The 27283-nt window shown below is 48.3% G+C and overlaps 1 protein-coding gene across 4 annotated transcripts in view; it reads right to left on the bottom strand.

The window, feature by feature from the left end:
- Positions 1 to 27283, bottom strand: part of ARHGEF9 (Cdc42 guanine nucleotide exchange factor 9) — a 187167-nt gene that overhangs the window by 8088 nt on the left and 151796 nt on the right. For 3 of the 4 annotated variants that reach the window (XR_006414426.1, XM_044427207.1, XM_044427206.1), the window contains 6 exons: positions 26318 to 26497; positions 21164 to 21396; positions 16202 to 16331; positions 11170 to 11301; positions 3793 to 4036; positions 2747 to 2815 (listed from right to left, as the gene is read on the bottom strand). Coding sequence is in view for 3 of the 4 variants with exons in the window: in XM_044427207.1 (XP_044283142.1) it covers positions 2747 to 2815; positions 3793 to 4036; positions 11170 to 11301; positions 16202 to 16331; positions 21164 to 21396; positions 26318 to 26497 (988 nt within the window). In the remaining variant the exon portion in view is untranslated. The remainder of the gene's footprint in view (positions 1 to 2746; positions 2816 to 3792; positions 4037 to 11169; positions 11302 to 16201; positions 16332 to 21163; positions 21397 to 26317; positions 26498 to 27283) is intronic. The other variant, XM_044427208.1, reaches the window with a different exon arrangement.

The raw sequence follows: 27283 nt of genomic DNA, 5'->3' as shown, positions 1-27283 counted from the left end.
CCTACCGATCCGTGAGCATTACATTCTCTTGTGGGGAAAAAAATACCTCCAACTTACCCCATGTCCTTTACTTTAAGCCTGATGGAATTAGGGAAAGTAAAGAATTAGTTGGGTGCTGTCTTTAGACAAGTTCTCGAATATAGTTAGGTTTCCTCAATCCAATAAAAAGTGCAAATCCCAGAATATCCAAGAAATCCACTCACATTGTCACTGTATCAATTTTGAAGGAGCCCTAATCCACTGCCGAAACCAGAAATCTTATAACTAGTATGCTCCTCTGAAACGGTCCCCATTTGAATGCCTCCCAGGAGGACAGATTTCTGAATTACCCAGTCCTGTTTGTAGAGTGGAAATGATGCATTTAGAATGAATGCTCCCTGCTGTGATTTTTGCTTTTGTAAAATATTCTTAAGTGTTGCAAAAAGTACTCCTTCTCTCAATGTGCACAGTTTGCCACAGATTTCAGTGCCTTCATTTTCTTCCTGCCTTCTCTCCGCCTGCTTCTACGTGACCCGTAGTCTTTTGGGCATGACAACATCGCCTTCCACCCTGCCAAATAAAGCACTACCGATGTGAGTGGATGGGAGAGTGTCTGAAGATTTTCCTGAGCGTTTCATCAAAGCGATCACATGCCACGCTCAAGACTAGCAGATTCGTTGCAGCAGGAGCAGCCATCGCCTAGGCCAGCCTCCTCCGATCCAGTGTCCTCCAGATGTGCGCAACTATAACTTCTATCATCGGCACCAAGCTCAGCGATGGGTGCTAGAGTCCACACACATCAGGAGAGCACCAGTCGGGAAGGGAACACGGGCTGGTCCATCCATCCGTGCTTTTGCCCCAGTGACTCTGTTAGATGCCAAGCTGATGGGCTGTTTCCAGGGGCTGTAGGATTCTGCAGGAGTTTCCCTCCAGGAGTGGAGGGGGAGGTCCACCTGCGGAAGCCGTCCGTCAGTGGCCAATGTTTGCGGTGCTGCACTGCTCCTTCTGCAGAAAGGACTGAAGAAATGAACTTGCTTCGGGGGCTTTAGATCCACTGGGTCAAGCTTCCTTTGTTCCCCAGACATGCCTAGCTGTTGGGCCAAGGGGGAAATGAGGGGGCAGGGTAAGGCCCCCCAGCCCCTCCTGGCTGATCAGAACTGAGCTATTTATTTATCTACCCCCTATACCATCTATTATTTTTACAGAAAATCTCAAGACAGTTTACAGTTCTATGAACACGGCTGCTCTTCTGCCAACAATGCTCCCTCCTCTGTCCCTCACTGGATTGCTCTGAGCAACTCCAAGTCTCCCTTTCTTAATACAGAAAGTGTTTGATTGCTATTTCTGCATTCATGGCTTGAGTGAAAAAGAAAGCAAAAGCAGACATCCCCACAATTTGGTTTCTTTCCATCTGATTCTCCCAAAGCTAAGCCCCTGGGGATGGGTTATGATAACATAAATTCCCAGTGCTTCAGGGTTCTGAACTCATTTCGTACAGGGAAGACATCACCTGATGCAGACATGAATAGATTTTGTATGTAAACATGGGCCCATGAATAAAATATCATTGTTTTTCAGAGGGGGCACAGAGGATCAGAGAAAATTACAGAACAACTGCCATGCTTAAAAATAAATGCAATTAAGGAAGCTGTATTTGCCTGGATGAAACTCTAAAGCAATTCAATTGGAAATGTTCCTATGGTGTCTTGGGCTGCCTTGCATTTCATTAGGGACAATCAAGGTTCTGTTCACAACCCACTGGGAACTTTTCCTGCAGTCATTAAGGAAAGAAAGTCTTCTTGTGCAAGCTCCTTTTCCCCTCTGCTCACTCTTAAGTTTTTTGTGTAGCAAACATACTGTATGAAGCCATCTCATGTTGCACTCAGCTATTAGCTTTCCCCAATCCTGTACCTTCCAGAAGTTACAGACTACAGTTACCAGCATTCTTGACCATTGACTGCACTGGCTGGAGCTGGTGGAAGTGGAAGTCCAAAATATTTGCAGGGCCCCTGTATCGGGAAGGCTGCTTTAGAATCACAGATGATCAAGTCATCAGGTGATTTTCTATTCTTCTTCTTGTCCAACAGTGAATCAGAGTGCAGAATATGGATGGGGAGATCACAGACAATGTCCAAGAGTCCTTGCAAAAGGATGCCCACATGTTGGCGGCATCCATCCCTTGGTGACCCTCACAGCACAGAGGCCTGAAACAGCATTGGTACCCACACCTCTTCCTGCCACCGTATGGACAACTCCTCAAGACGAGGGAATAAGAATGCACGATGACAGGCAGAAGCAGCCCACATTGCACATGTGGAAACAGCAGAAGCACCCAGGAGATGAGAAGTTGTCACGGGCTTAGCCAGCATCTGCAAGTCTTCAAGATAAAACAGGCGGGCATCCGGACAGAATTCCTGCCCTTTGGCCGTCACCCGCCACTGAAATGCACCCACTGAGAGCTTCTCCAACGTTGGATTCACCCCTCAGGCTACATACTTTTGACAGCCCTGCTCTATGTCATCAGTTACGAGCAACCAAGTGTTGGGTGGGTCCAAAGCTCTGGATGAATCTCAGGAATGGAAAAGATTGCATTTGGACAACTTGGGACACAGTGGAGAAAGTGCAGGTGTTGGCTGGAATGCCAGAGGTTATTCTTAAACATCAATGTGTCAGGCTGAACATCCTGACTCCTATGGAAAGGAAGTGGGAGGAAAACCAAAGCCCTCCTCCCTCCACCCACCTGACAAAGCATGCACACATGGTTTACCTTTCTGCTTACTGACTTTCCTTACTGTCAGAGCTGCTTGTCGTTTTTGATTTTCAGAAATTTCAAAGCCTAGGGAGGGAAAAAGGGGAGGGGGGTAAAAGTGAACACACCAGAGAGTTCCAGAAATCCAGCATGCTTGTCCAAATGCCATTCTCAGAGCCCTAGGACAGAGTCCTGTTCGTGAGACTGCTGCACAAAACCTCTGCATGAAACACCACTCACAACATCCCTGCACATATTCTCACAGATCCTGCTAATGCAAGGCTGGGGAAACAGCATCTCTCTGAATTTAGCAGGCAACAACTCCCACCAGCCCCATCCAGTACAAGCATGGTCAGGGACAATGGTAGTTGCAGTCCAACATCTGGAGGGCAACAAGTTCCGTAGCCCTGTTAAATCAGCTTCTCTGGCTAAAACCCCAAGTCTTTCCTCTTCTGAAAGCAACTCCAGCATTTCCTCCAACTGGAATGTGCTGCCACCCACGAGTCCCAGTAAAACTAAGGTTTACAGGATTTACAGGATTTTGCTTCCTGTAAACCAAGCAGACAGACATGGCCATGTATCTCCATTCTAGCCTTTTAAAGGCAAGGTCATCAAGCTGCGGTGGGCAAGCTGGGGCAGTCAGGCCACGTGCAGCCACTGGCCGGATTTCCTGCCTGTGACCAGTTCGGAATAATCTTTCTCTTTCCTGGCAGGCTGCTGGGCAGGAAGGAAGAGGGAGAAAGAAAAGGGTGGCCTACCGACTTCGTCCAGGCCCTGCCTGCTGATGAATTCAGTCCCACTCTGCACCAACATGAGGCCCCCACAGGTAACCCAAAAGGGAATGCTTTCTGAGGCCAAACAATGGTTGCTCAACTCAGTCACAGAGCATTATTTTGCTGATTTTAACAGGAGAATTTGCTCATAACAGAAAAGGCCAGAAGCCAATGTTTAAGAACACAGAGTCACTGGCTGCAAGATAAAGCCAGTGACCAAAAACCGGACAGCAGGCAAGACGGGCATCAGTCACAGACTTGATTCCCACTGACCGAAGTGCTGAGTCTTACCTATTTTCTCATCTTCATGTACCATCTTCCTCTCCTCCCGGAAGGCTCTCAACCACCGCAGTTTCTCCTCCAGCTTCTTGGCAAAAAATAAGTGCATTTCCTCAGTCTCCTTATTGTGAAGTTTGAAGGCATTCTTCATGCTCACATTGAAGTCATCATCCCGTCCATCTTCTATATCCAAAACCTCATACCGATCCATGTCAATCCGTCCCTTGTAGTACAGGATATCTCTCCTTATGAGGTCCTGCATGGGAAGAGGTGGGGTGGGGGGTGGGGAGGAAGCAATTTTTTAAAATATCTAGGCAGCCTTTGAATCCTCAGGAGATTTAGGAAAATGGCTGAAAACCAGCCTATGAATAATTGCTAATTAGGATGGTCATTGGTGGTTGAGCATCCCTGGACCTTATCTTTAGACTGCTTTCCAATATCCTGTTGAGACTTGAGTTCCACATACTAGATTGGCTGGCAGCTCCAAACCAACCAATGACCTTCACTCAGAATCTACAAATCCACATGTCAGGGGACAGGAGCCCCTGCCTTTAGGCAAACAGGACTGCCAGCACTGCACAGCTTCTCACCAGCAAGCTTTTGGGCTTGTCAGAAACAGGAGAGCCCAGTAGGTCAAAGGAGAAACCCCTCTGCTTCACCATACCCCAAAGTCCTGGCCATTCTCACAATTCCTCTGGCCTGGAGACACACACAAAAACTGATGATATAAAAGGCACAACTTCATAAGGGGACGTGTATGACAACACTTTAAAATGTAAACAGCCAATTTCAACAGAACTGAACCAAGGTGGTGTTTTACAAGAGAGGCAATAAACAGATCTTTGGCTTTGCCAAAAGTGCTGATCTCATGACCAGCCAAGCATCAAGGAGATAAATATGTTCCCAGCCTTGCAGGGTGGGGGCAGGCGAAGAAAGCACCATGAAAATAAACATCATGTTGAAATGCTAACCTTAGCAGTAAAAATTAGTAACAGAAACAGACTAAACATCAACAACATTTAATGGAGAATGGCCTAGGGAGAGTCTTTGGTCAAGATTAATTTGCGTATGAAGACTTATTTAAACACAAAGACACACTATGAATGGCTGAGGTTAACAAATCCTGCAATGAATTCATGTCAGCAGCAGACTTGCAGGGGTACGCCTTGGTTTGGTTCCCAGTGAAGGGTCCCGTTCTCAGTTTGCTGCCACCCCCACAACCGTTTCCCCCACAATATGTTCTTCCATTTCTTTATTAAACCAAAGCTTTCCCTAGAAGCCAAATGACAACGCTGAGGCCGTCATACTTTGGACACAACATGAGAAGGCAAGACTCCTTCTCATGGAGAAGACCATTGTGCTAGGGAACGCTGAAGGCAGAAGAGGAGGAAGACCGAACAGGATAAGAATGGCATCCATAAAGGAAGAGCAAGTGCATCTAACTTGGAAGAGCATCCACTGTCTTCGAAGAATGCCAAGGAGGCCAAGTGGGTTACAGTTCTCTAGAATGACCCAGCCAGCTCACCTTGTTGGTTGTACTAAATATGGGCTAGGAAAGGAATACACACGGGGGGAACTAAAAACATGGTCTCCATTGAGTTCCTCTGCTGACCAGTTACTCAGGAAGGGAATAAGGACAATGTGTCAGACTCCCTGCCCCATATCCCCCCAAAAACATGAACATGAACCCTACTTGGAATAGAGTCAGAACTTTGACTAAGAAAAGAGAGAGGAGCAGATCCCTGTGTGGGAGGATCACCATGATCTACAGCAGCCTTTCCCAGCCCGAGGTGCCCAAGAAAACAAGGCTATGCCTTGCAGGAATAACAGCTCTTCAGTATCGGAAGGGTGGGGGCAAAGAGATCAGAGGAGAACAGAGCCAAACCTCTCCTTCTGCCTAGATAAGAGGCAGGTGGAAATTGTCTATGGAGACAAAGCATAATGACAAAGAGGAAGGCTTCAGGGAAAACAGGAACCATTCTTGGTTAGACATGCTTATTTCAAGTGTTTGTGAGATTTTCAAAATATCAGAAAAGCAACTGCAGGGAAGAAGAGGCATAGCATAGAGATGAATGAAACTGGCGACTTGCCGTATTTATGCACTGATCTACCACTGAGAATTTTTCGGCGTTTGACTTCGAAATACTATCTAGATCTTGTCTATCTGGGATTGCCAGTGTGGTGATTGTGGGCATGCATTTATTTCCTAAGATGTGTTTAATTAAAAAAAAAAACTGCAAGGTTGGCCTGTTGCAAAATGAAATGCTGCCTTCCAGTGCTGCCTTTATTTGGATTCAGAAGAATCATTTTGTGCTTTGATGCTCAGACACCACCTCTGCTGCCCCGCACCATCTTGTTCCTTGGGCAAGTTCCTTTTCCAGTCATCTCTTACAGCTGGAACCAAGCCCTGATCTGACTGAGCTGAGTTGCAGGAGCTCTCCGTGGTGCTGAACTAATCCCATTCCGGGAGAGTGAAGACACTGCATCTGCTGGTACTTCTGGCACGGCATTTCACAGTGCCCCCTCCCCTGTTTAAGGCTGCCTCTGACTTCCAAAACTTTTGGATGATGTGAGATTCTGCAACTAAGGAGCAGTCTAAGGCATTCTGGAGTAAAGCAGCTTTCTGGGAGAGCATTCCTCAGCTCTGGAAGCTAAAAATTTCTTCCCTGTCTGGTTTGTTTCCTTTGACTGTGCTCAAGAATCTTTGTTGTTGGTCCATGAAGCCACCAGAGAAACAAAGCCAGACCAGTTGACCTCTGCCCTCATACTGGACTGTATGTTAGCCTGGCTGCTCTGGAAAACTCCCTCAGCGTAGAGTTCCCTCTACTGGAAAGGGAAACTTGGCCATTATGCTCTTGCTTTGTCAAATCCCCCAGCCCACTTCAGCCCATTAACAGTTTTGCCTGAAGCTGAATCAGTATTAGTGGGATCCCTGGATATATTGAGAGCATCATGTCAAGGTAAGCCAGAGAGCTCTTTGGAAGGCTTAAACAGACGCTTTCATGCCTTCAGCCACAGAACTGGAATAGGCAGGACTTCTCATGTTCTGGTAGGACAGAGTTCATTCCATTTTTGAGCAACCATGTCTTTGCTTGGATCTAAGAAACGTAAGACACCGAGTGACGGTCTTAACATCATTACCCAAGGGCAGGACTGAGGATATTATCCACTAAAAACAGCGCAATGCCCTGCAGCACAGCAACTCAAATTCTGTACAAAAAACTGAAATATGTAAACCATATTTTTATTTTGTTTTTCCAGTCAGGAAGAGGAGCCACAAGGAGGCTAAAGCTCTGCCTGACAGTGTGGATGCATGTTCCACATCTGGGGATGGCTCAGAATCCCATCACCCCTAGAAACCTTTTAAAAAACAATGTGATCTTCTTGGAGTGCTGAATTCTGACCTAGTTGGCCTGTGCCATGTGGTTGGAGTAAACATAAAGAATCGAGCTAGCCCAGTTGAATTGTGTTGCCAGAATCAGATATTTGGGACTGACATTGTTATTTACCACTGGAAGAAAAACATTAAAGGTCAAATGACTTCAGCTTGTCCCCAAGACGATCTAACAAGGAGATACTTTGGAGGGTAAGTGGTGCGGTAAATTAAAAGGCAGAATTTCTGCTGTGTTTGCTATGAGTAAAAGAGATCAAAAGATACGACTGGCTTGCTCTGTGCATTGCTCTACTTCAGAGGTTCCTAATTTCCTAAATTAATTCTGGAATTGGATCACACAACGCTTCTTTTCTCCCTTTAGGTTCCTGATGCACTGGAGGTGATCTTTGCATGTATATGTATCAAGATTCTTTTTGTATGGTGGTTCACCGATGCATACAAACATCTGTGCCTGTCTGGCCACACATCACTTCATGGTGACCAAATGGTGGGAGACTGATACCACCCAGAAGCACATTTGCCAGCTGCAGCCCTTCCTGGAGGAGAGGAACCGGAAAGCAGTTATGGGTGCACTGGCAACCTCTAGGCTCGATTTCTGCAATGCTGTCTACCGAGGGCTACCCTTGTGCCTCTTCCAGAAACTGCTACTAGAACGAAACATAGCAGGCAGGCTGGTCCCTGGGATATCAAGGAAAGATCACATGTCGCCAACATTAATGTCTCTGCACTGGCTGCCAATACCTTTCCAGACACCTTGGTAATTACCTCTAAAGCCTTTCCTGGCTTGGGTCAAAAATACCTTCAGGAGCACCTTTGCTCATACATTCCACCTTGTTCACTAAGGTCTTCTGGGGATAATCTCCTGAAGTTTGCATTTGCAACTATCCGGAAGACATTCTCAGTGGTTGCTCCTAAATGGCCTGCTGGGAATGGCCTGCTGGGAGAGATGCATTCGATATCCCAGACTGTTACCTTCAGGAGGGAGTTAAAGATGCTCTCTTCTGACAGGCCTTCCCAGATTAGTTTCCAGATGAGTTTTATTTAATGTTGTGCTTAGTCAAATGTTAATCATTGTTGGTTTTAATGCCGTGTAAGCTGCCCAGCGCCTATGGGAATGGGGCAGTAAATAAAGATTTAAATGCATATATATGGAAACAGTTCTGCAGACTGGCAAACCTGAGCTGCCCAGAGAACCTTCAGGTTCTATGGGGCAGCATAGAATGGAATTAAATAATAAAACTGCTCAGAAAAAGAAATCTTGATACAGCCAGGGCTTGCAAGGATGCTGATGTACCTTCTCCAGAATCCCTCTGAGCTTAGCTGTGCTCTTCATAGCAGCAGGGCGAATATAAATTTCAATATATTGGAATTCAGCAGCAGTGCAAAGTATTTTGGGGTGGATTGGTCCTAAATGGGCAATTAAGACCTATTTTCATCACCAAAGGCATGTTCCTGGAGGAGATGCAAAAGGCTCCTGCTGCTTGTGGAGCCGGATCATCAGTCCAGTCACCTGCACGTCTCCTGGGGGCACGGCTGTGGACCCTCTCTGGGGGTCAGGCTATGGCGACTGCTTAATGAACACCTGCAGGTCAGCATTTGCCATTACAGCCCCGCCATATGCACAATATAACCAGAGTTGCTTTCTAGCACTGTTTCTAGTGATACTACAGGGAGGGCAAATGACACAAATAAAAAGAAGGGATGGGAAAACTGGGAGGAAATGCCTGCACACCAAAATTAAAATCCAGGAAGGATGGGGGATTCCTTAGCCAACAGTTGCACCAGCATTTGGGCCTCCAAAATCCAACAAGTGGAAGTTGCAAAAGCAGCCTCGCCTTGCAGGGCCTGGTATCCTGACTCACGGCAACCTGTCATGGCTTCTTTAAGGCAGGCAAGCCGGCACCGCAACAGCACGATGATGCCACTATTCAGGCATCGTGTTTATCCTGCACTGAGGGCAGGCACAAGAGGATGACTGAGTCATCTGAAAGCACCCCTCCTTGCATACCGGGACTGAATTGGAGAGCAAGTGAAACCCAGTTCTGTCACATCAAAGTTAATCGAGTCATCTGGAAAGACCACCTTTTGCCTCACAAAGAGTCACCCGGCTCAGCCCGCAGGCTTCGATACTGAACTTCTGACACCTTGACAGAAGAGACCTTATTAAAATTAATAAGCATCGACATGAAAGGGAGCCGCGACGAGCAGGGATTCAAAGCCGCTCCATCAGAAGGCCCAGCCTTCCCCAGCCTGCCCATTCCCTGGCAGTGCAGAGGATGCTTCCATTGTGTCCTGATCCGATCGGCTGCCAGTGCATCGCACCCCCATCCCACCCCCATCCCAAACCTTAATCGAGCTGTGTTAGAAAGTACCAACTCCCCTCATCCAGCACTATAAATGACATTCTGAATCCCCCACAGAAACTGCCACCTCATTTTGGTCACATCCATCTCACTCACGGAAGCGACGGATTATGCTCTCTAAATGTTATCTTGCTTGCTCATCTCAAATGCACTCTTGAACCACACTCTTTTAAAAACAGAAGGGCTCATCATGTCACCTGTCAAACATTTTTATTCTGCTCTTATTTTGAATCCTTTTTTTAAAATAGCCCTCTAAACTACTCTTGATCCACATGGGAACCCAGGGGTGTGTACATTGTTTGTGTACACACGTAACAGAATAACTCTGAAAGGCATGAGCACCCCAGCAAATCAGGAGCTCCTGACCTGATGCTAAAAATCAGTGTTGATGCCCTTGATGCCTGCTTTGGGAGGGGATTATAAGGCCGAGGAACCTCCATAGAGGCTTCTTCTGTAACTGCATAACGTACCTCTCTCAACAACGAAGCCTAGAGATGTTAATGCACGAGAAGGACATCATGGGAACATACGGTCTTTCAGATACTGAAGTATTTGGGCACAGTCTCATTTAGGGTTTTACAAGTAGGTGTGTCCAAGCTTACCAAGATTCTCTGAATATCAGCTCGCTGCTCTTCAATCCTTGATTTGTGCTAATATTTGTGACCACTGTTCATTTAGGACAAATGGAAAAATTGTGCCAAGAGGAATTGAATGTAAAAGTTGTGCAGAAATTCTAACACTTGGCAAATATTCCTCATAGATCAAGACATAAATTTTGTTCTACTTGCCATAAGCTTCATGCTAATTGCACTTGCAAAAGGGAGCTGATCCATATTAGTTAATATGGATTAGCAGTTTTGAAATGTACACAAAATCAAAAGAGGAAATGTGTGCAAACTGAATGCATGCATATGGCTGATCCTTTGCAAACACTTTAACCAGATGTATTCTTCTGCTTGCTAAAACAAGGCATTTTTTCTGAGCAGGAACAAAATTCTTGTACATTCCTAAAAGTAAGAACCAGAACTTGAACTGGGCTCAGCAGCAAATATAGAACCAATGGAATTCCTTAGGAATTAGTACAGTACATCTGCGCTTGGATTCTAGCAGCCAAACTTGGTACCAGTTGAACTTCCAACTATTTTCAAGGGTAGCGCTGCATATAAAACTTTCCAGTAACCCAGCCTGGAAATGAACAGAACATGAATCACTACTTCTCTAATATTCAAAGTAGTGATTCAAAGGAAAATGTTTTTTCAAAGGATCTGCAAGCCATGTTGGAAGCCAAACTAATTTTTGCAGGGCTAAAATGAATACTGAATATCGATTGAACGGGCGCTGATCTGGGCTACCCAAATTTTGGGGGGTGGGGGCCTAGAGGCGAACAGCAGCTTACCTGGGCTACCCAGTGAGTCCACGACAAAAGTAACCATCTAATTAAGACCTTCCTGGCTCAACACTCCGTCAGAAGGCAACAGCAACTTTCTGTGTTATTTGCTCAGAAAAGAGACATGGGTCGAGTAAATTTTGCCTGATGTGCATTCCAAACATTTTTGTGAAAGGGGCCTTTGGCCCAAAAGAAGGCCCTCTCAGTCAATCGATGAAACAATCTGGGACTGACCATTTCATTACCTTTTTGCAAAGAACCATCTGGTGATCAAAAAGGAAGAAGACTCTCTGCTGACTTCGTCCGTAAGGCTGATAAATCCAGGACATCTCTCCTGTGTAGATCAACTCAGAGCTGCGGTCCAAGATATCCTCCCCCTACAGGACATGAAAAAGGTGGAAGGATAAATTATCATGCTACATGGGGAGACTGTGGGCCATCTGACAGCAGGGTCTTCTTGGAAAATCCTTGCAGCACATGGAGAACATGAGGAAAGTTACTGGCACAGTTATCACGAATTCCAGAGTGATTCTACAAAAGATGGGCATAAATAGATGCATTCTGCTTCTTATCTCTCTCTCTAATCTTCCCCAGTGGATTATTCAAGAGTTGAAGGGGTATTAGCCAATACCTGTAAATGAATGGGCCATTTCCATCCTGTTTGAATTTTGAATGTCGGATCCTAATTTGACTTAAGTGTTCAAATAGGGTATAGCATTTTCAGGGGGTTGGAGAGGTGTAATTCCAACTGTACAGCTGATTCAGCATAAATCTAGGTCCAACCTAGCATCTTCAACTAAGGACAATCCAAGCCAAGCCACCTTTCACCCTCTGCCCATTGAATGCCTTTCACAGGGGCTCTCGCACAGTGCCTAGGAAGCTACGAAAGACCAGAGTTCATTTAAGGACAGAAGAAACCTGGGCCATCCGTTGTGGTTATATATTTGCAAGCATTGTGCTAGAACACACAGTCCTCTATCTCCTTGACCCAGAAGCTGTGCGCTACCTAAAAACATCCTGTTTCCCCCGCCCACCTCCCTAGGGAGGTCAGTGCTACGCTCAGAAGGTACTGGGTTCTCGCCACATCTCCTAGGAAATTTGAGAAGGAACATGTATTTAAAGGAAAGGAAAGGGATTTAGGCAATGGTTATTCTTAGCAGCTGTGAATGGGCAAAATCCAATTGACATCTGTAGGAATGATACCTAGAACTGAGTGAGCAAAACAATGCGCCTAGAAGAGCAACTAGGCTTGGGAAAATAACAGCATACATCTGTCCTAAGGATGCCTTGCCTAACTTGGGCCCCTCTGGGCATTTTGGACTACAATGCTCATCAGCCCTATCCATCATGGGGCTGTAGGCCTACATATCTTGAGGACCCCAAGCTTGAGAAGCCTACCCAAAATATTGTCACCACCACCACTCTCCCACCCAAGAGCCCAATCTCTTTTCAATAGCTGTCTGTTCTGTCCAATGAGGAAGGCTGGTCCAACATGAAGGACTGATGCTGGCCTCACAGGCATGCATGAGGTCTTTCCACAGGTCTGCTTAATGGCATCTTCCTCAAGTGCTCCTCTGGAAGGCCAGGAGCATGCATGTGCACCAGGAGGGGGAACAGTACGTCGCTCGTTTCCTAGCAAGGCTCATGCTCCCTGCTCCCTGGGGGCCGAGGGCCTGGCAGAAGCGACACACAGAGATCCAGAGGTTCATGTCGTTGTTGCTGAGGGAAGCTGTCAATCATGGAAGCACCACGGGGCAACGTCATTCTCCCTCCTCTGCCTCTGCATGACCAGGCGGCGAGGTGGTCGCCATAGAGGTCATGCGGTAATGGCCCAGAGAAGAGCAGAAGAAAGAGAAGACACAAGCTGGCAGAAGAGCAGATAGTCCTCCTCTCCCATGCATAAAAATGTTTTAATAAATAAATAATAAAATGACCAAGATGCTGAGGACAACGGCTATGAAACCAGGGCTCTTCTCCCAGGCAGAGAGACTCTTTCCCTTTTCGCTGCATTATTCAGCAAAGCAAACCCTTCCTGTGATCCATGATCCCATGCGTTAATGAGTGGCTGTGTCATTAATGTTCTGGGTGATGGAAAGATCAGAATGAAAAGAAATTTCCTTTTCATCAGTGTTATTTTTAAAGCCTTCTGTCACTGAAGGGGTGGTGGCGAAACACAGAGCGCCTTCTCTCCCTGTGCTCCCCGGTGTTAATTCCTCCCTCCCCCAAGAGGGCATCTCTCATCAGTCAGATCTTGCTTTGAAAACAGGGTGCTGCGCTGCCTGCATCATATTTTTATTCATGCCAGCCTTTGGATTTAATAATGCAACATTACGTGGCAGCCGGTTCTCATACATTACATAATTAAGGGCGCAGAGGCTTCCATTAGAGGATCCATAAATAACTGGGATGAATGTGAGCTAGAAGAAATTTAAAAGGACAGTACCAATTATATTTTCCTACAGTTATTAATCTTTCAGTGAATGCAATATTACTGGAAAGTGCCAAAAAGACACCTCAGAGAATGAGGGGAACGGCTAATAAGGACGTAATTTGGAGGAGGCCAAATCCGAATGGTTAGCAGGTGAAGGCATCTAAGCTTCAGAGAACCATTTTGGGGCCAGCATGGAGGAGATTAAGCACCTTCTCTGTTGAGCAGCTGCACAGAATGTCCAGAAAACATGGATGGTTGTAGTCCAACTTCCGCAAGGAAAGGGAGAGTTGACTGAGAAGTGGGAAATGCTCCCTGGAGAGAGCGCTGGCACTGCCTGGACCTCCAAGTTGGCCCCCCACAAATGACTCCCCGGCAGGCAATAATGGCGGTCCCGCCGTAGAGGAATGCCATGCAGCAATGCCTGTAAGGAAAATGCTTTGGTGGCCGCTGGCCAGAGGAGGTTGCCAGAGAAGGTGTGTAATCCAGCACACCCTGTTAGATTAAAGGCATTCCTCAAGTCTGAGTGGCAGTGACCTGAGCCTATCAGATTCTGCCTTGGGGAAAGGGCAGCTAGGGGAGCTGGTGGACTCCAGATGTTTTGGACCAAAGTTGCCCCACATTCTTCTTTGCAACCTGCTACAGGTTGTCTTCCTGTGGCAAGATCCTGATCTTGAGAGCTCCCCTCCTCCCGAGTCTTTTCTAATTTTGTTCAGCTTCTTCCTTCAGGAGGCCAGAATCAGCGCACACGGTGAGCCAGCATTCTGGTGGCTCGATGCTCATTTAAAGGACTACACACAGACTAGGCACTACGGCTGATACTATCTTTGCAATCAATACAGGCAGCTCACTTATCTAATCGACGGTGTGACCTCAGCAAACATTAGCACTGCTCCAGTGCCTTCTGCCCCCTTCAGCGCCTCAGGATTGCTCTGCAGCCTCGGGGCTGCATTCCTCCTTGCCCTCGTGCCTTCGCCCACCTGGCAGTCTGAGGTGCGTGGTTGTGGAGGCCCACGTGGTGTTTCCCCTGCATGGCTCACAGCTGCCAGCAGTGAAGTTGCACTGGGGGAACAAAGCGAGGGAGCCTCTGGCGCTTTTCCCCGTGGGAGAGAAGGAGTGAAAATGGCTGCCCATAACCATGCCAACAGTACGGTCATTATATGTACCTGGTCATTCCGACAATTATGTAACAGGATGGAAATACTCTTTTCCTTTTCACCATATCTATGAAACACTATTCCAGATGTGTTTGTGTCCTTAGTTAGGACAAAAACATAAAGAAACAACATTAATGTTTTTTCTATGAAATATAAAAATAGAGTTATACATTGCTCTGCAGAATATCTCTTCCAGGACAGTTTGCAATACAGATTTTTCAAAAAATTAGTCATAGGTAGAGTGGACCCACTGAAATAAATGGGATTCTCAGGTCCCATTGATTTTAAGGAGCCAGCTCAAAATAGGATGTCTGGATCGAACACGTTGAAGGCATTAAGGACTCCCTCCAGCGCCCTCTGGCAGATGCTCCTCAGCCTCCGAACTCAGAGGGTTGGGAGCACTCAGTGCAGACAGCCCTTCCGCCATTCAGCTTTGGGTTGCTGAGGGGGCGGAAAGAGGCATTAGCTCGGAGTGGCCCAATGCCCCAGCCTAGCCGCCTCCTCTCCCTGCCCCTTGTGGTAGTGCCCCTGGAGGAGGGCAGCCCGCAAGGTCCTTCCCATGCTGACAGGGAGCGGGACAGCTCTTGGCTGTTGGAGCAGCTTGGCCTCCAAAGAATCCTGTGGCCTTTAGAGGATGCCAGGAGACAACCGGGTTGCATCCTGAGACAGAAACCGTTGCACGCGTTTAAAAAGAGCAGTTAAATCCCTTCAGAATGGCAGGGTGAGCTATACCGCATATAAGAGGTAGCTGAAGGCCTGGGGGAACAGGGGGTAGTCTTCTATTGCCCGTTGTACTCATGGGGCCCACCACTTTTGCTCTCAAAAAATACACCAAAACAAGTGGAAATGCCAGTTCCTGGAAAAGGGCAGGTCAGAGAAGAGGAGGGTACTCTGTAGCCCCGTCTGGATCTGGAAATGAGTCCTCCTGCTCTCTCTCAGGAGCATAATGCTGACAGGCAGTTTTTATACAAATGCAGTAAAACAGACGGATAGCTGGATGGATAAATCTTGTTGCCCACATGATTGCTCTTGAAGCGCAACAAAACCAGCAGAGGAAGGACAACGCTGTTAGATATGGAAACGAGAGCAGATGAGATGCCAGCCATGCTGTGGGGAAGGAGTGTCTAGGGCTGGAGAAGATCATCTCCCTTGCCCAACATGCAGCTCAGAGGAAAGGCTTCAGCAGAAGACGCAGGAAGGCCAATGTTTTTGAGGGCAGCTGTGTCCCAAGTCCTGAGCAGTTCACTGCCTTGAGTATGTTGGCAGAGCTGTAGAAAGGCGGGGGGAGACCCTAACAGCTGTGGCGGAAGTAGCTGTAAAGGATGGATGCTTCCAAGAAGTTTCTGAAAGCAACACCAAGCACAAAGTATTTGCAGTGGTCAAATCAAGAGCCCACCAAAGCACGTGAGCAGGAGGATTTGGATATGGAGAAGAAAAAGATTAGCAGCGCTAACCTGCCCCAGCTGGTGAAGAGCGTGCTTCATACTGCCAAAGCCTCTTTGGACTTGAGGGAGAAAAGCCCTTTCTAAGAGCACCCAGTCTTCCTTGGACTGGATTTCACAGATGGGATTTGCCACTAAGCTATGGATGCGATGCAAAACCAATGGGCAGCTGCCGGGAGAACGATGCCTGGCAAGTTATGAAGCATCCCCCAAGACTCACAAGAAAATGATCATATCACGCTTCACATACCTCCCAGTCCAGAACTGATGCTTGCCACTGAGCAATCTTGTCAATGTTTTCCAGTCTCCTTTTCCTCTCATTGATCTGCTGAGTCACATTCCGCATAACTGCAAGGGCTGCAGCCACGTACCTGTAATCACTGGGCAGAAAAAGCAAGCAAGCAAGCAAGCAAACAAGAAAGAAAGAAAGAAAGAAAGAAAGGAGCCTGTAACATTACATATGAACTGCAGAATGGAAATTTTAAAAGATACACTTAGAAAGCGGTTGTGCAAATTTAGAGAATTAGCTCATTTAACCCAGTATTTAGAGGTGAATCCATCCACTTCTGTTTCTCTGAGACCTCTCTTTTCCACTCTTAAATTTGAGACTGGACCTTGAGATCATCTTAGCTTACCTTCAGATCATCCAGAAGTTTGGGAAGTTAATGCATCAGTATTGGGCACGCTTCTCCTAAGACATGCATTTTCCTAATATGCACGTTTGTTATAAGCAAGTGTCCTAACATGCTGCATTTTCGTACACATTTTTATTGGAGTACACCACTGCAAAATCCAGAGTAGGATTTTGAAGGATAATGTAATTTCAGTCTGCATATTGAGTTCAGAAACATGACATTAGATAAATTTGCATTAAAACACGAACTGAAACCATTTCTCTCCCATCCCCAGAGAGCATTCTCAGTGGCACTCAAGCAGCTGAGGCCTTTTCCATCATTTATGGAATGAACTTTTTATCTTGGTATGTCATGGATTAATCCTGAGCGTAGGCACTGTGCTCCACACTCTCCTCCATCCATCCTAGCCGGCCGTGAATTGCTCACCCCGGGCAGGAGGCTATTCTCTGACTCCCAAGCAGAGTTCTCTCTCAAAGCTTACAGGGAATGCACAATGAGCAATCGATCCAGGAGCCCCTGAAGATGGGAGAGAAGGGCCCCGGCAGTTCCAGGTCATTTGTGGAGCCGTGCAACATTTGGCCATGCAGCATTTCCCTCAAAGCCGCCGCAGACGGGAGTGCCTGGGAGCCATCTAGGCAGACAAAGCAATTTCTTGCATGTGTGTGCACACACCATGGAAGAAAAGGGCCTCCTGTCAGGGCCGGCCAGGATAATGATCAGTCTTTTGGAAAAGTGATGCTGGAATCAATGCTATCGATTCCTGACTTGCGCTTACCTTCCCATTCTGAGACCTTACTGCTGATTTCAACTGGAGAGGCAGTCCAGGCCTGCTGCTGCATCAGTGCCACCCTAATTTATGATTAACTCTGGGCTTAATATTGACTGCTGACTAATGAGAAGAATGAAGAGGCCTGCTAAGCAAGGCACTCCTTGTTTGCTGGCTGATGTTGCGCCCGCCTGCTGCATTCTCATTTCATGGGATCACGCTGCTCCAGGCAGAGGGGTGGTCCAGGAAATGCCTCCCCAACAGCCCCCCAGAAGATTTCAGCTGCCCCACCCCCAGCAGACCTGGACATGGCCCATGCTAACCAGGCTCAAGGCTATCCACTCTGCACAAGAGGGCCAGTGCCCTTGCAAGACAAGAATGTAACAGTTGTTCGGGCACAGTCTTGACAGAGAAAGACATTCTGCAGTGAAGATTCTGGTTTGTCTTCAGCTCAAAAGCCCTGCTATAGCCAAATGGGCAACTCGGACTGAAAGGAAATAAACCAACCAAGCTAGGAACCCAGACCCAACAACAAATCCGAACTTGCTCGGTAAAGCAAAGTAGTGCAATGGGCCCAATCTCCATTGCACTACGTGGCAAAGCTCACCCTGTTGTGCATACGATGTACATTGTTCATCTGTAATCTAGGCAGAGAAACGCTGCCAGCCGCTCTTCCATCTTGGCTACACCAAATCACTCTTTCTGGTTCACTTTGATTGAAATATCCTTCAAGCTCTTTCAAAATACCCATCTTAAAACACTTTGCTATGTTCAAACAACTGAAAACTGTTTTGCAGTGTCCAGAAAAGTGTGGGCTCTGGTGAAGGCTTAAGTTCAGATCTGCCAGTGCACACCAGGTCGGTTCACAGAAGAACCCGCAAGTTCAAACACCCGCCATTGAACTTTCACCTATCGTTGACTAATCAGCAGCATTTCTGGAACAATAGAATGGTTGTGGCCACTAACGGCATCTTTGCTGGATCTCTAAATGTGCCCAAAGCGAACTGTTCTGTGTACATTTCAGTGTTAAAAGAGTTGCTCATTTGAGCACAAAATTTACTCTGGCCTCCTACGAGCACCTGGAGCGCTCCCACGCATCATTATGGCTCTGAAAGGACATGCTTGTTCCTGCCAAACCATCTCTTCTGTTCTTCCTGGATTTGTTCCCTCGGCAGCGGAGGGGGTGGCAAAGGGCACTCTGGCGGGGGCTCACTCCCGAGCAAGGGAGGCTCGGCTCTGGTGCTGGTGCGGCAGCCAGAAGTGGAGAAGGCAAAGGATGGAGAGAGGGTGGCTCAGGCCAGGGGCCAAAGTTTGCCCTCAGGTGGGCTTCACCTGGCCCATCCACTTTCTGTACTTTCCCAGCTAGGTGTAGTTTCTTCCTGCACTAAAAGTTTGCCGTGCCAAGAGGAAGAACAAATGCAGGCCAGTGACATTAAATGAAAAGGGGGTGCTTTGGCCCCTCCCCTTTGGCCTCTGATTCCGCTGCTCCTTGGGGTGGCCCCCGAGAGCTTCTCCACAATGGCAGCTGCCTCTGGGGCTGCCAGGGGTTCCGCACCCCGTTCTACTGGGAGCCAGGGCCAACGTCCCTGTGGCAGAGGAGTCCACAGAAGCAAAAAAGGGACTGGACTGCTCTGGAGTCGGTAGGGCGGAAGCACAACGGCTCTTCGGGGGTGGGCAAAGGCAGAACCTAGGCCTGGTAACTTCATTCAGGCTGTTCGCTCTCCAAAGATCTGTCAAGGAGCGATCCTCTATTTCATGGGTCCTCAAACTATGGTCTGGGGGCCGGATCCAGCCCGCGAAGCCCATTTGGAGCTGCCGTGCGCACACCCGCACCCATGCGCGCACTCGCCATCCATTTCGCCCCGCGTGTGGGGAGGCAGCCATTTGCTCGTTCGGAGAAAATGATCTCCAAGCAAGCAAGCCGCTGCCTCGTGCGCCCGCCTCGTGGCGTGTGCCCACGCCTAGCCCCACTGCAGGCCCCACCCCACCTCAACGCACCTGCACGCACCGGCCCGGCCCCCACACTGGCCCACACGCACCGCCAGCACCACCTTTTCAGCCCGCACCCAGCACCAGCACCTTGCAACTGGTCCCCCGGTGAAAAAGTCTGAGGACCCCCGCTTCCTCTGGTGGAAGGGTTGCCTAATTTAAAAAGCAGCAAGAAGGGGGAGCCATGGGGGCATGGAAGTTGCCCGTCCAGAGTTAGCACCTGGACAAGTGGGCTGAGTGGGGCACGAAGGCCAACAGCCCATAGTCTGCTCCGCTGGACTCTATTTACCTTTTAAATTGCAGTATCAGCCCCCTAAACTTGAGTCTGTGCATGGGCAAAGGCTGTGTAAAGCTGCATCCTTCTGTCCTCTTTTATGGTGATACATAAATGGCAGCTGGGATGCTATTTGTGAAGGTAGGGGACCCTGGAGCATCACGTCATGATGCCACACACACCCAGGCAGTGGGCACGAGCAGTTATTATGGTTAACATTATTATTAACAGTTAGTTAGCAGTAAGCAGAGCTGGAGGGACAACCCAGGGGGCTGTTTTAATAGCAGTCACATATGCTCAACATCTAGACACAGCCTAATTCCCTCATTTTCATGCTTTATTTTTAGAGGAAGCATTATGAGCCATGTGTCTCCTATCCACACCCCAATCCATTCATTAATAAGACGAGTATTTAGAAACGGGACTTGCGGCTGCCACTGAACTAGCAAAACCGCTGATGAGAAATGTTGGAGGACATTTGGCTGGGCCTCACAGATTAGTGGCACGAAATGGCTCCCCGATGGGCAGTCGAGGCATCTTCCCAGGGCTTGAGGAGTTGATGAGGACGGCAGGGCACCGGGCCAACCGACCCTGTGCTAACTTGGACTGCCAGAAATCTTGCTCCTAACCCAAAGCCTCAGGTGTCACCTTGGGCAGACAACGCCCACAGCAGGGAGACGAAGAAGTAATCATTGCCATAGGTAGTAAAAGTACCTACATGAAATAAATCTCTGGACAAGTCTTAGCTCGATTTGATGAATGGGGGCTCAGATGTCCTGGTACAGCCCCCTCTGCTATTTCTGCTCATTGAGAGTATCTCTGAAGCAAAAAATTTCACCATCATAGGAACATCAAAAGCGGTCACACAGCCTTGGTCCTCCTAGCCTGGCACTGCTGGCGTGGGATGGCAGCAACAGCTGGGCAGGGCTTCAGGCTGAAGTCATTCCTCGCCCTACCTGGCTTGAACCGGAACCTCCTGCATGCAGACCAGGGGCTCTGCCACTGAGCTACAGTCCTTCCCTGTCCTTCTGCACCAAAGTAGCCAAGGCAAGTAGGCAAGCAATGCAAAACACACCACACACTATCCAGAATAGCGAACTTCATGATATAGCTTCCTGATCTTGGAAGCTAAGTAGGGTCAGGCCTTGCTAGAATCTGGATGGGAGACTCAAGTCCTGCGTTGAGCAGGGAGTTGGACATGATGGCCTTCTAGGCCTGTTCCAGTGGTGTGATTCCATGTTATTTCTCCTTGCATCCCCAATAGCTGAACAGCAAGACAGAGATTTTACAACAGCTCTATCCAACTGGGTGCTCTCCAGAGCATTGGAACTCCAAAAACTGTCAATATAGCCAATGGGGAAGGATAATGACTGCTGTGATCCAAACATATGGAAGAGAAAAGGGAGAGCTACCTCCAAATGGGAAATAAGAAGTGAGGGGAGAGGGAAGCAGCGAAAGGGGACCTCAGGGCCACCTTCTGTCCAGCTACTCCCATGCTAGGGAGCTGCCTTTGAACCTTCCCACAATGCGCAGAGGGCCTTGACCTACCTGTGTTCCTGTGCAGTGTACTTCAGCAGTTCTGCCAGCTGCAAGGGGTATTTGCAGATCTTCTGCACAGGTGTCAGAAGGAAGCCATCAATAGCAATATCAATCATCTGCTGCAAGAGACGACATGCTTCAAAGAAGTGCTGGTACCTGCCATCTTTCATTAGCTTAGAGAGCTCCATGCATGCATCCAGGTGATTGTTACAGTATTCTGAATAGATCCAGAAGCCATCTTGCTGCAGGAGGTAGAAGCAGGAAGATGCAAAAGAGAAGGAGGGAGAGAGGGAGTTTCATAAGACATGATGTAAATAGCAACTACTCTTCCCCTGACCATCACAATCAACGTATGTTCCACAGCCCCATAAAGGGCGAAGAGACTGCCTCATAAAGTAACGCTACATAATAGTGCCTCCAGCAGCATTCCCAGAGGTACCTGGGTATACGAACTGTACCTCTGAAGCATGCCAACAGTCCATCTGCTAATGGGAAACCAAAATGATCAACTCGCCTATCAAGAGAAGTGACAATGCTTAGATGGCTTCGCTTTAAAAAGGAATGAATAAAGGGAGAAGGGACAGGGTCGCACACAATTATGCACTGTGCAGAAAAAGTAGGACTTTCCCTTCCTCCTTTGTGATCAAGGGATCGAAGCTGATCCTTTGGCCGTCACCTCCAGTCTCTCATCATGTTTATTTATTTCATTTATTGAGTTATTAGATTTTTATCCCAACCCGTTCACCATAAGGCTTCCTTATGTTCTTCAGGAAGTGACGGAATATCAGGAACCAGCGTGCCCAGAAACAGAGCCAGTCGGAAGGGGTCTCCCGGGCCACCTTGTCTGACCCTGGCTCCAGCCGGCTCTGCTCATGTAAACCCAACATATACCATATTTTTCGCTCTATAAGACGCACTCCCCCCCCCCTCAAAAGAAAGGGGAAATGTCTGTGCGTCTTACAGAGCGAATGTGTGTGTGCAGCAAGTCTGTCAGATGTGCAGCCCATGGGGAAGTGATGGGGAATGTGCCCGTGATTATGTGCCCATGTGATCCAGAATATTTTTTTTTCTTGTTTTCCTCCTCTAAGAACTAGGTGCGTCTTATGGTCAGGCGCGTCTTATAGAGCGAAAAATACGGTAAGTAAAAGAAGCATATCAGGCCAGACAGTGTGTGTACCTCTTCAAAGGCAACAGGGAGATGATAACACTTATGCTTTAAATGTTACAGTACATTTTCCCCCTTACACTCACATTAGACTACAACTTCTCACCTTCCCGGCCCTATCCTGGTGGCAGCTAATGGGAGTTGTAGTCCAAAATATCTGGCAGATACTGTGCTGGGCAAGGCTTTGCCATAAGTTAAAAGCAGAAAGGGACTCAGTTGTGGTTCGGGATTTCGGTTTATGCCAGGGTTGCTCTGCATAATGATAAGAAAATTTCTCAGCTCAGCAGACCCTGCACAATTCTTGCAGGTTTCTCCACCTCTCCCCTCATTCAATCTCCTTTCTTGGGTGGCTCTGCCAACTCTTCCCTGCCCCCTCTGCCCTCCTTCTGGCATCTGACAGCCGAAATTTAACTTTCTGACCTTAGTGGTGAAAGCCCTGCTTGGAGCAAAGTGATCACATCCACAGATGCATCGTGACAGTTTCCAGTTCTGCTCCTTTCCTCTGCATTTTTTTAAAGCCTGCTCACTCATCAGTATAACTTTTGCTTCAACAGCAGAGAAACACACGGCTCCTGCTGCCTTTAAATGGAACAGAACCAACTACTGGGAAATCTAAGGCACTTTGGCCCGAGATGCTGTACGAGACGCGCGTGGCTTTAATGGCGTTCTATTGATGCGCCGCGATCATTTAGAATTACATTCTCTGATATTGCTGGTGTGAAAAATGGCCCAACCAACCTGCAACTAAAAAAGTAATGCAGCTATATTTAAAAAGCTCCCACATCTTGAATAGTGGCATCCTCTTACATAAGCATCAAGAGAGTGCTTTCTTTCTCCCTCAAGGAAAAGTTTAAAAAGCAAGGCTGCATGATTTTCTTGACATTTCCTGACATATTTACAACACTGGCCATTTTATCAGCTCCCACAGAGCGTGGCTTATGTAACAGGCGAGGGTAGGCGGACTGGCGTCTCTGAGAGCCACCGTGGTCAGCTAAAATGCCCTTTGCACTGCGCGTGTCTTACGTAGCAGGCACAGTGACAGAGGGGGTGAAGCAGGGGTGGGGAATGAAGACTGGGGGTGAGGACGGCTGTCTCCAGGCTCCCTGGCCTAATGACCCCAGCGGGTGCCTCCACCACCCTTGATGCTGGCGCCGGACGGTACCTCCGACACCAGCTGGTTGCCCTTTGGGAAATGACAGGGAAAGGGGAGGGAGAGAAGGAGAGGCGTGAGTTCCTTTCCTCCTGTCTTCTCCCCACACCTTCCCAGGCAACGGCAGGAACAGGGCTGCTTGGCATCCCAAAGAACCCCCAAATAGCAGTGCAGGCAGCAGCCCTTGTCAGAATATGTTTCCATACCCCAAAAGCCAAGCAAAACAGAAGCCCTGAAGGTGTGCCTGGGATGTGCCACAGAGAAGCGCTCGTCTCACGCCCATTGTCTTCATTCCCAAAGGGGGCTGCTGGAGAAAGGATGCTGGGCAGAACTGGAGTCTCACTGTGCAATGCGCATCACCATAATTCCAAGTTTTCTCTCTCTCTCTCTCTCTCTCACACACACACACACACACACACGGTGTTGCCATCAGCAGTGCTGCCATTTAGCAGCCCTCCAGGTTGCTGGGCCAGTGCCCCACTGCTGCCGTTACATATTCCTTCCCACCTTCCCACACTAAGCTCCCAAGGTGTCTAACAACAGTACACAAAAACATCCAGTTCCATCAGGTAACAATAGGCAATAAGCAACCCCCCTGCTAAGCCGCACTGCCCGGCTCGCAATTTTACTCCACAGCATTACCAGGGATGAGGAAAACTGCCTGCTTCCATTCTTCTGTGCTATTTTCCCCTGTTTCACCCATAAAGTCTGTTCTGTCCCACTTTTGCGCTAATTGACAAATCCCCGGCATAATCCATCTGCAATTTGAAAGATGTATTTGAAAGGTCTTTTAAAAGCAGAATATGCATTTCTCAATGTATTTTCCCTCAAATAAAGTGCTCAGTGCTGCGGCACAATGGCCAGAGAAGCAGGAAACCTGGCGCCTGCCGGAGTTTTGATCCCTGCGTTGGTGTGAGAGGTTTGATGAGGTCAGGCCATGTCGAGAGCTGCAAAGATCAGGTTTCTAAGGCATCCCTACTCATCATGCTCTCATCGCTGGGTTCATGGATCCTGCAACGGGGAGTGCCAGGAAGCTGATCACAGCTGTGGTCAACATCTCTTAAAATAACTGATAGAAGATGGAGCCAAGATGGAGCCAAGATGGAGCAAGAGGGCCACCAGCAGCGGCAAAGGAGAGAAGAGTGTGAGGAAGTCCTAGCCCTGCTAGGGGCAAAACAGGCAGAGAAAGGAGCTTCAAGGGCAGGGGAGAAGGCGGGTGCTGGGGGAGAGACCTCGCCCATGGCTGGGGGCTCTTCCTGGCATGGTACCTTTAGTGCTGTTACCAAAGAGGAAGTTTGGCCAGCACCAGTGCCAGGTTCTGAAGTCCTTGGGGAAATGCTGTGGTGGAGACTTCCTGCTCCCATTTCTCCTCTGCGCTCCTATCGCCTACTTGTGTGCCTTTCCTCCAGCCCTTTCTCAGAAGACAAGGTTTGTGGATGGGTGTTGAACAGGAAGCAGTAGCGAAGAGGGAAAGGAGCAAGGTCAGGAGGCGCTGGGGGCTGTCAAAGAGCCCCTCCTGGCATCTGGGCACTGGCAGGTTCCCAGTGAGATGCTGCCCAGCCCTGAGTCCTACCATGGTTTCTGTCTTTTTCTCCGGCCGCTCAGAGTTTCCATATGTGCCCCCTGTTGATCAGGTAAATCCATTCCCACTCCAACAGCAGTGAACACTTCACGCCACTGGCATGCGATTGGAGAAGAATATTGATTATTCTCCTGCAGGTGAAAGCAGTATGCCTCATCATCCATATGATCTGAAAGCACGTCGGCAGCCATTGGAAAACCTTCCTTGGTTTGGGGAAAGTCAATGGACGTGGGGCTGCTGCAATCGGTTGCAGAGAAATGTCCTTCTGAGCTGCAGGAACTGCTGTCCGAGCTGCCGCCAGATGTGAGGGGCCACAAAAAGCTCCCAGCGTCCAGTGGGACCAAGCAGGTCCATGGGTGTTCCTGTGAGAACCAAGCAGTACCTTCCCAACTGCTTCAGTTCTACCCCAACGCAAGACATTGTGTGTTGAGCGGTGGGGGGAATGGGATGGGGGAAAATACATGCCAAAAGTAGATAATACAGAAAATGCAGAAAAATGAATTACAGTGGGAGAAATGTAATGAAATGCATATCTGGGGAGATATGCATATGAATTACCATGCAAACTTTTAACCAAAGTATTGCAACCTGATGTGGAAAATGGGGCAGAATTTCCCACACCTGTCCCTTGTTCAGAAGACGGAACTGAAGCAGAAGGACACTTTGACCCCTACCAAGACATCTGGGTCAGGTCAGCTTGCTGGTCTCAGTCCCCTTCAATGCTGTAAAGTTAAATCAACCTCCCACCCTGCCATTCCCCTGACTGCTCTCTAATGCGCAGGAACTGGGCCTGGGAGCACATATGAATTTACCTGCAGGCTTTCCCAGGCCTCCAGCTGCTGCTGTTCGCTGGGTACGCAACAGCCCCTTGATTGAGAAGCTACCCGAGCAGCTCCTGCAGGGCACTGTCCAAGGTGCTGGGAGTTTCCACCTTGCCAGTGATGTACCCGAGTCATCTCCCAGCTCCTCCTCTGGAGGCCAGCCCCCAGCGAGGAATATCCATTACTTGGCTGGACAAGTGACTCTTTCAACCTTCCCTGTTAGCAGTTAGCATAGCTTTTTGCTTAGGAAGAAGATTAAGACAGCTCTCGAAATCTCTTCCTGAGTTTGAGGCAACCACAGGTGCTCCAGCCATGTGGGGACACACCGTAGAAAACTGAGTGCAGGGTTGTGTGCCTGAGAGTGAAGGGGGCCTTTAAGAGGCCTGCAAAGGCAAGCATGGAAGGACTTCTCCCTTTCAAGCTGCTTTCATTCAGAAACACTTACATGCTCCAGAAAACACGGCCCAATTTCACTGAGGTGGGGATCCTCTTTGTTGTACTGCTTCTCCAAGTCCCGTACAAAGCCCATCTGAAACCTGTAGATGTCCTCAATGTTGCCAAAGATGATCTTCATCTGCTCATCACTGAACATGTCTCTTCTCTTTCGACACTGTTTTAAGTAACCCTGTAAGAAAATGCAAGAGAAGGACACCCATGAACAGTGATTCACACACAGACCAGGAAGGCTCAGCTTTGCAACCTGCTGATGTTTGGAGTCTCCAACCCCATCAGCCCCAGCCTGCATGGCTGATAGTCAGGAATACTGGGAAATATAGTCACAAACACCTGGGGAGCACCAGATGCGGAAGGCTGTATTCTCTCATTGGAATTCAAGAGTCACCACCACTGAATGTCTCCTGGAGCAGGTTTCAAAAATAAACTGGCGATTCCTTGTCAGGTGAATGAAATGCAGAAGAAAGTGACAAAAGGTTTAATTGAAGTAGCACCACATCTTTCGGGCAAGTGGCAGCATCGCGGAGATGCACAGACAAGCCGTGGAATCTAACCTAGTGCGCTTCATTTTCTGCTTCGCCTGCAACCCTCACAGGGAGGAACGCGTCAGCACACTCTGATTCCAGAGTGGAGTCGACCTATTTGGACAGAGCTGAGAGCGACTGGGCTGCCCCCCCCCCCCCGGCCCTCTCTGGGGCAGCTGCATTACTCTGGTTTTGTGCACTTAATTTGGGCAAAATGGATTCTCCTCGAGCGGCGGCTGGGCTATTGCTTTGCAAATGGGAACGTTCGTTGCCGTCTTCTCCAGTTTAAAAAGACATCTGAAAGATTTGTCGGCACTCCACCTTCTGGCAAGATTTGTCATTCGATTCCATTTGGGATAATGAAGAGCAGAGGATGAGGCTTGGCAGTACCGTTGGCCTTAACGGCGTGAATTTAATCACAGGCTGGGGCAAAC

Source organism: Varanus komodoensis, unplaced genomic scaffold, assembly GCF_004798865.1.
Source record: "Varanus komodoensis strain SLA01 unplaced genomic scaffold, ASM479886v1 scaffold18_3, whole genome shotgun sequence".
Taxonomy (NCBI): domain Eukaryota; kingdom Metazoa; phylum Chordata; class Lepidosauria; order Squamata; family Varanidae; genus Varanus; species Varanus komodoensis.
The sequence above is the reverse complement of the archived record's forward strand: the minus strand, read 5'-3'. Positions and strand labels throughout refer to the sequence as shown.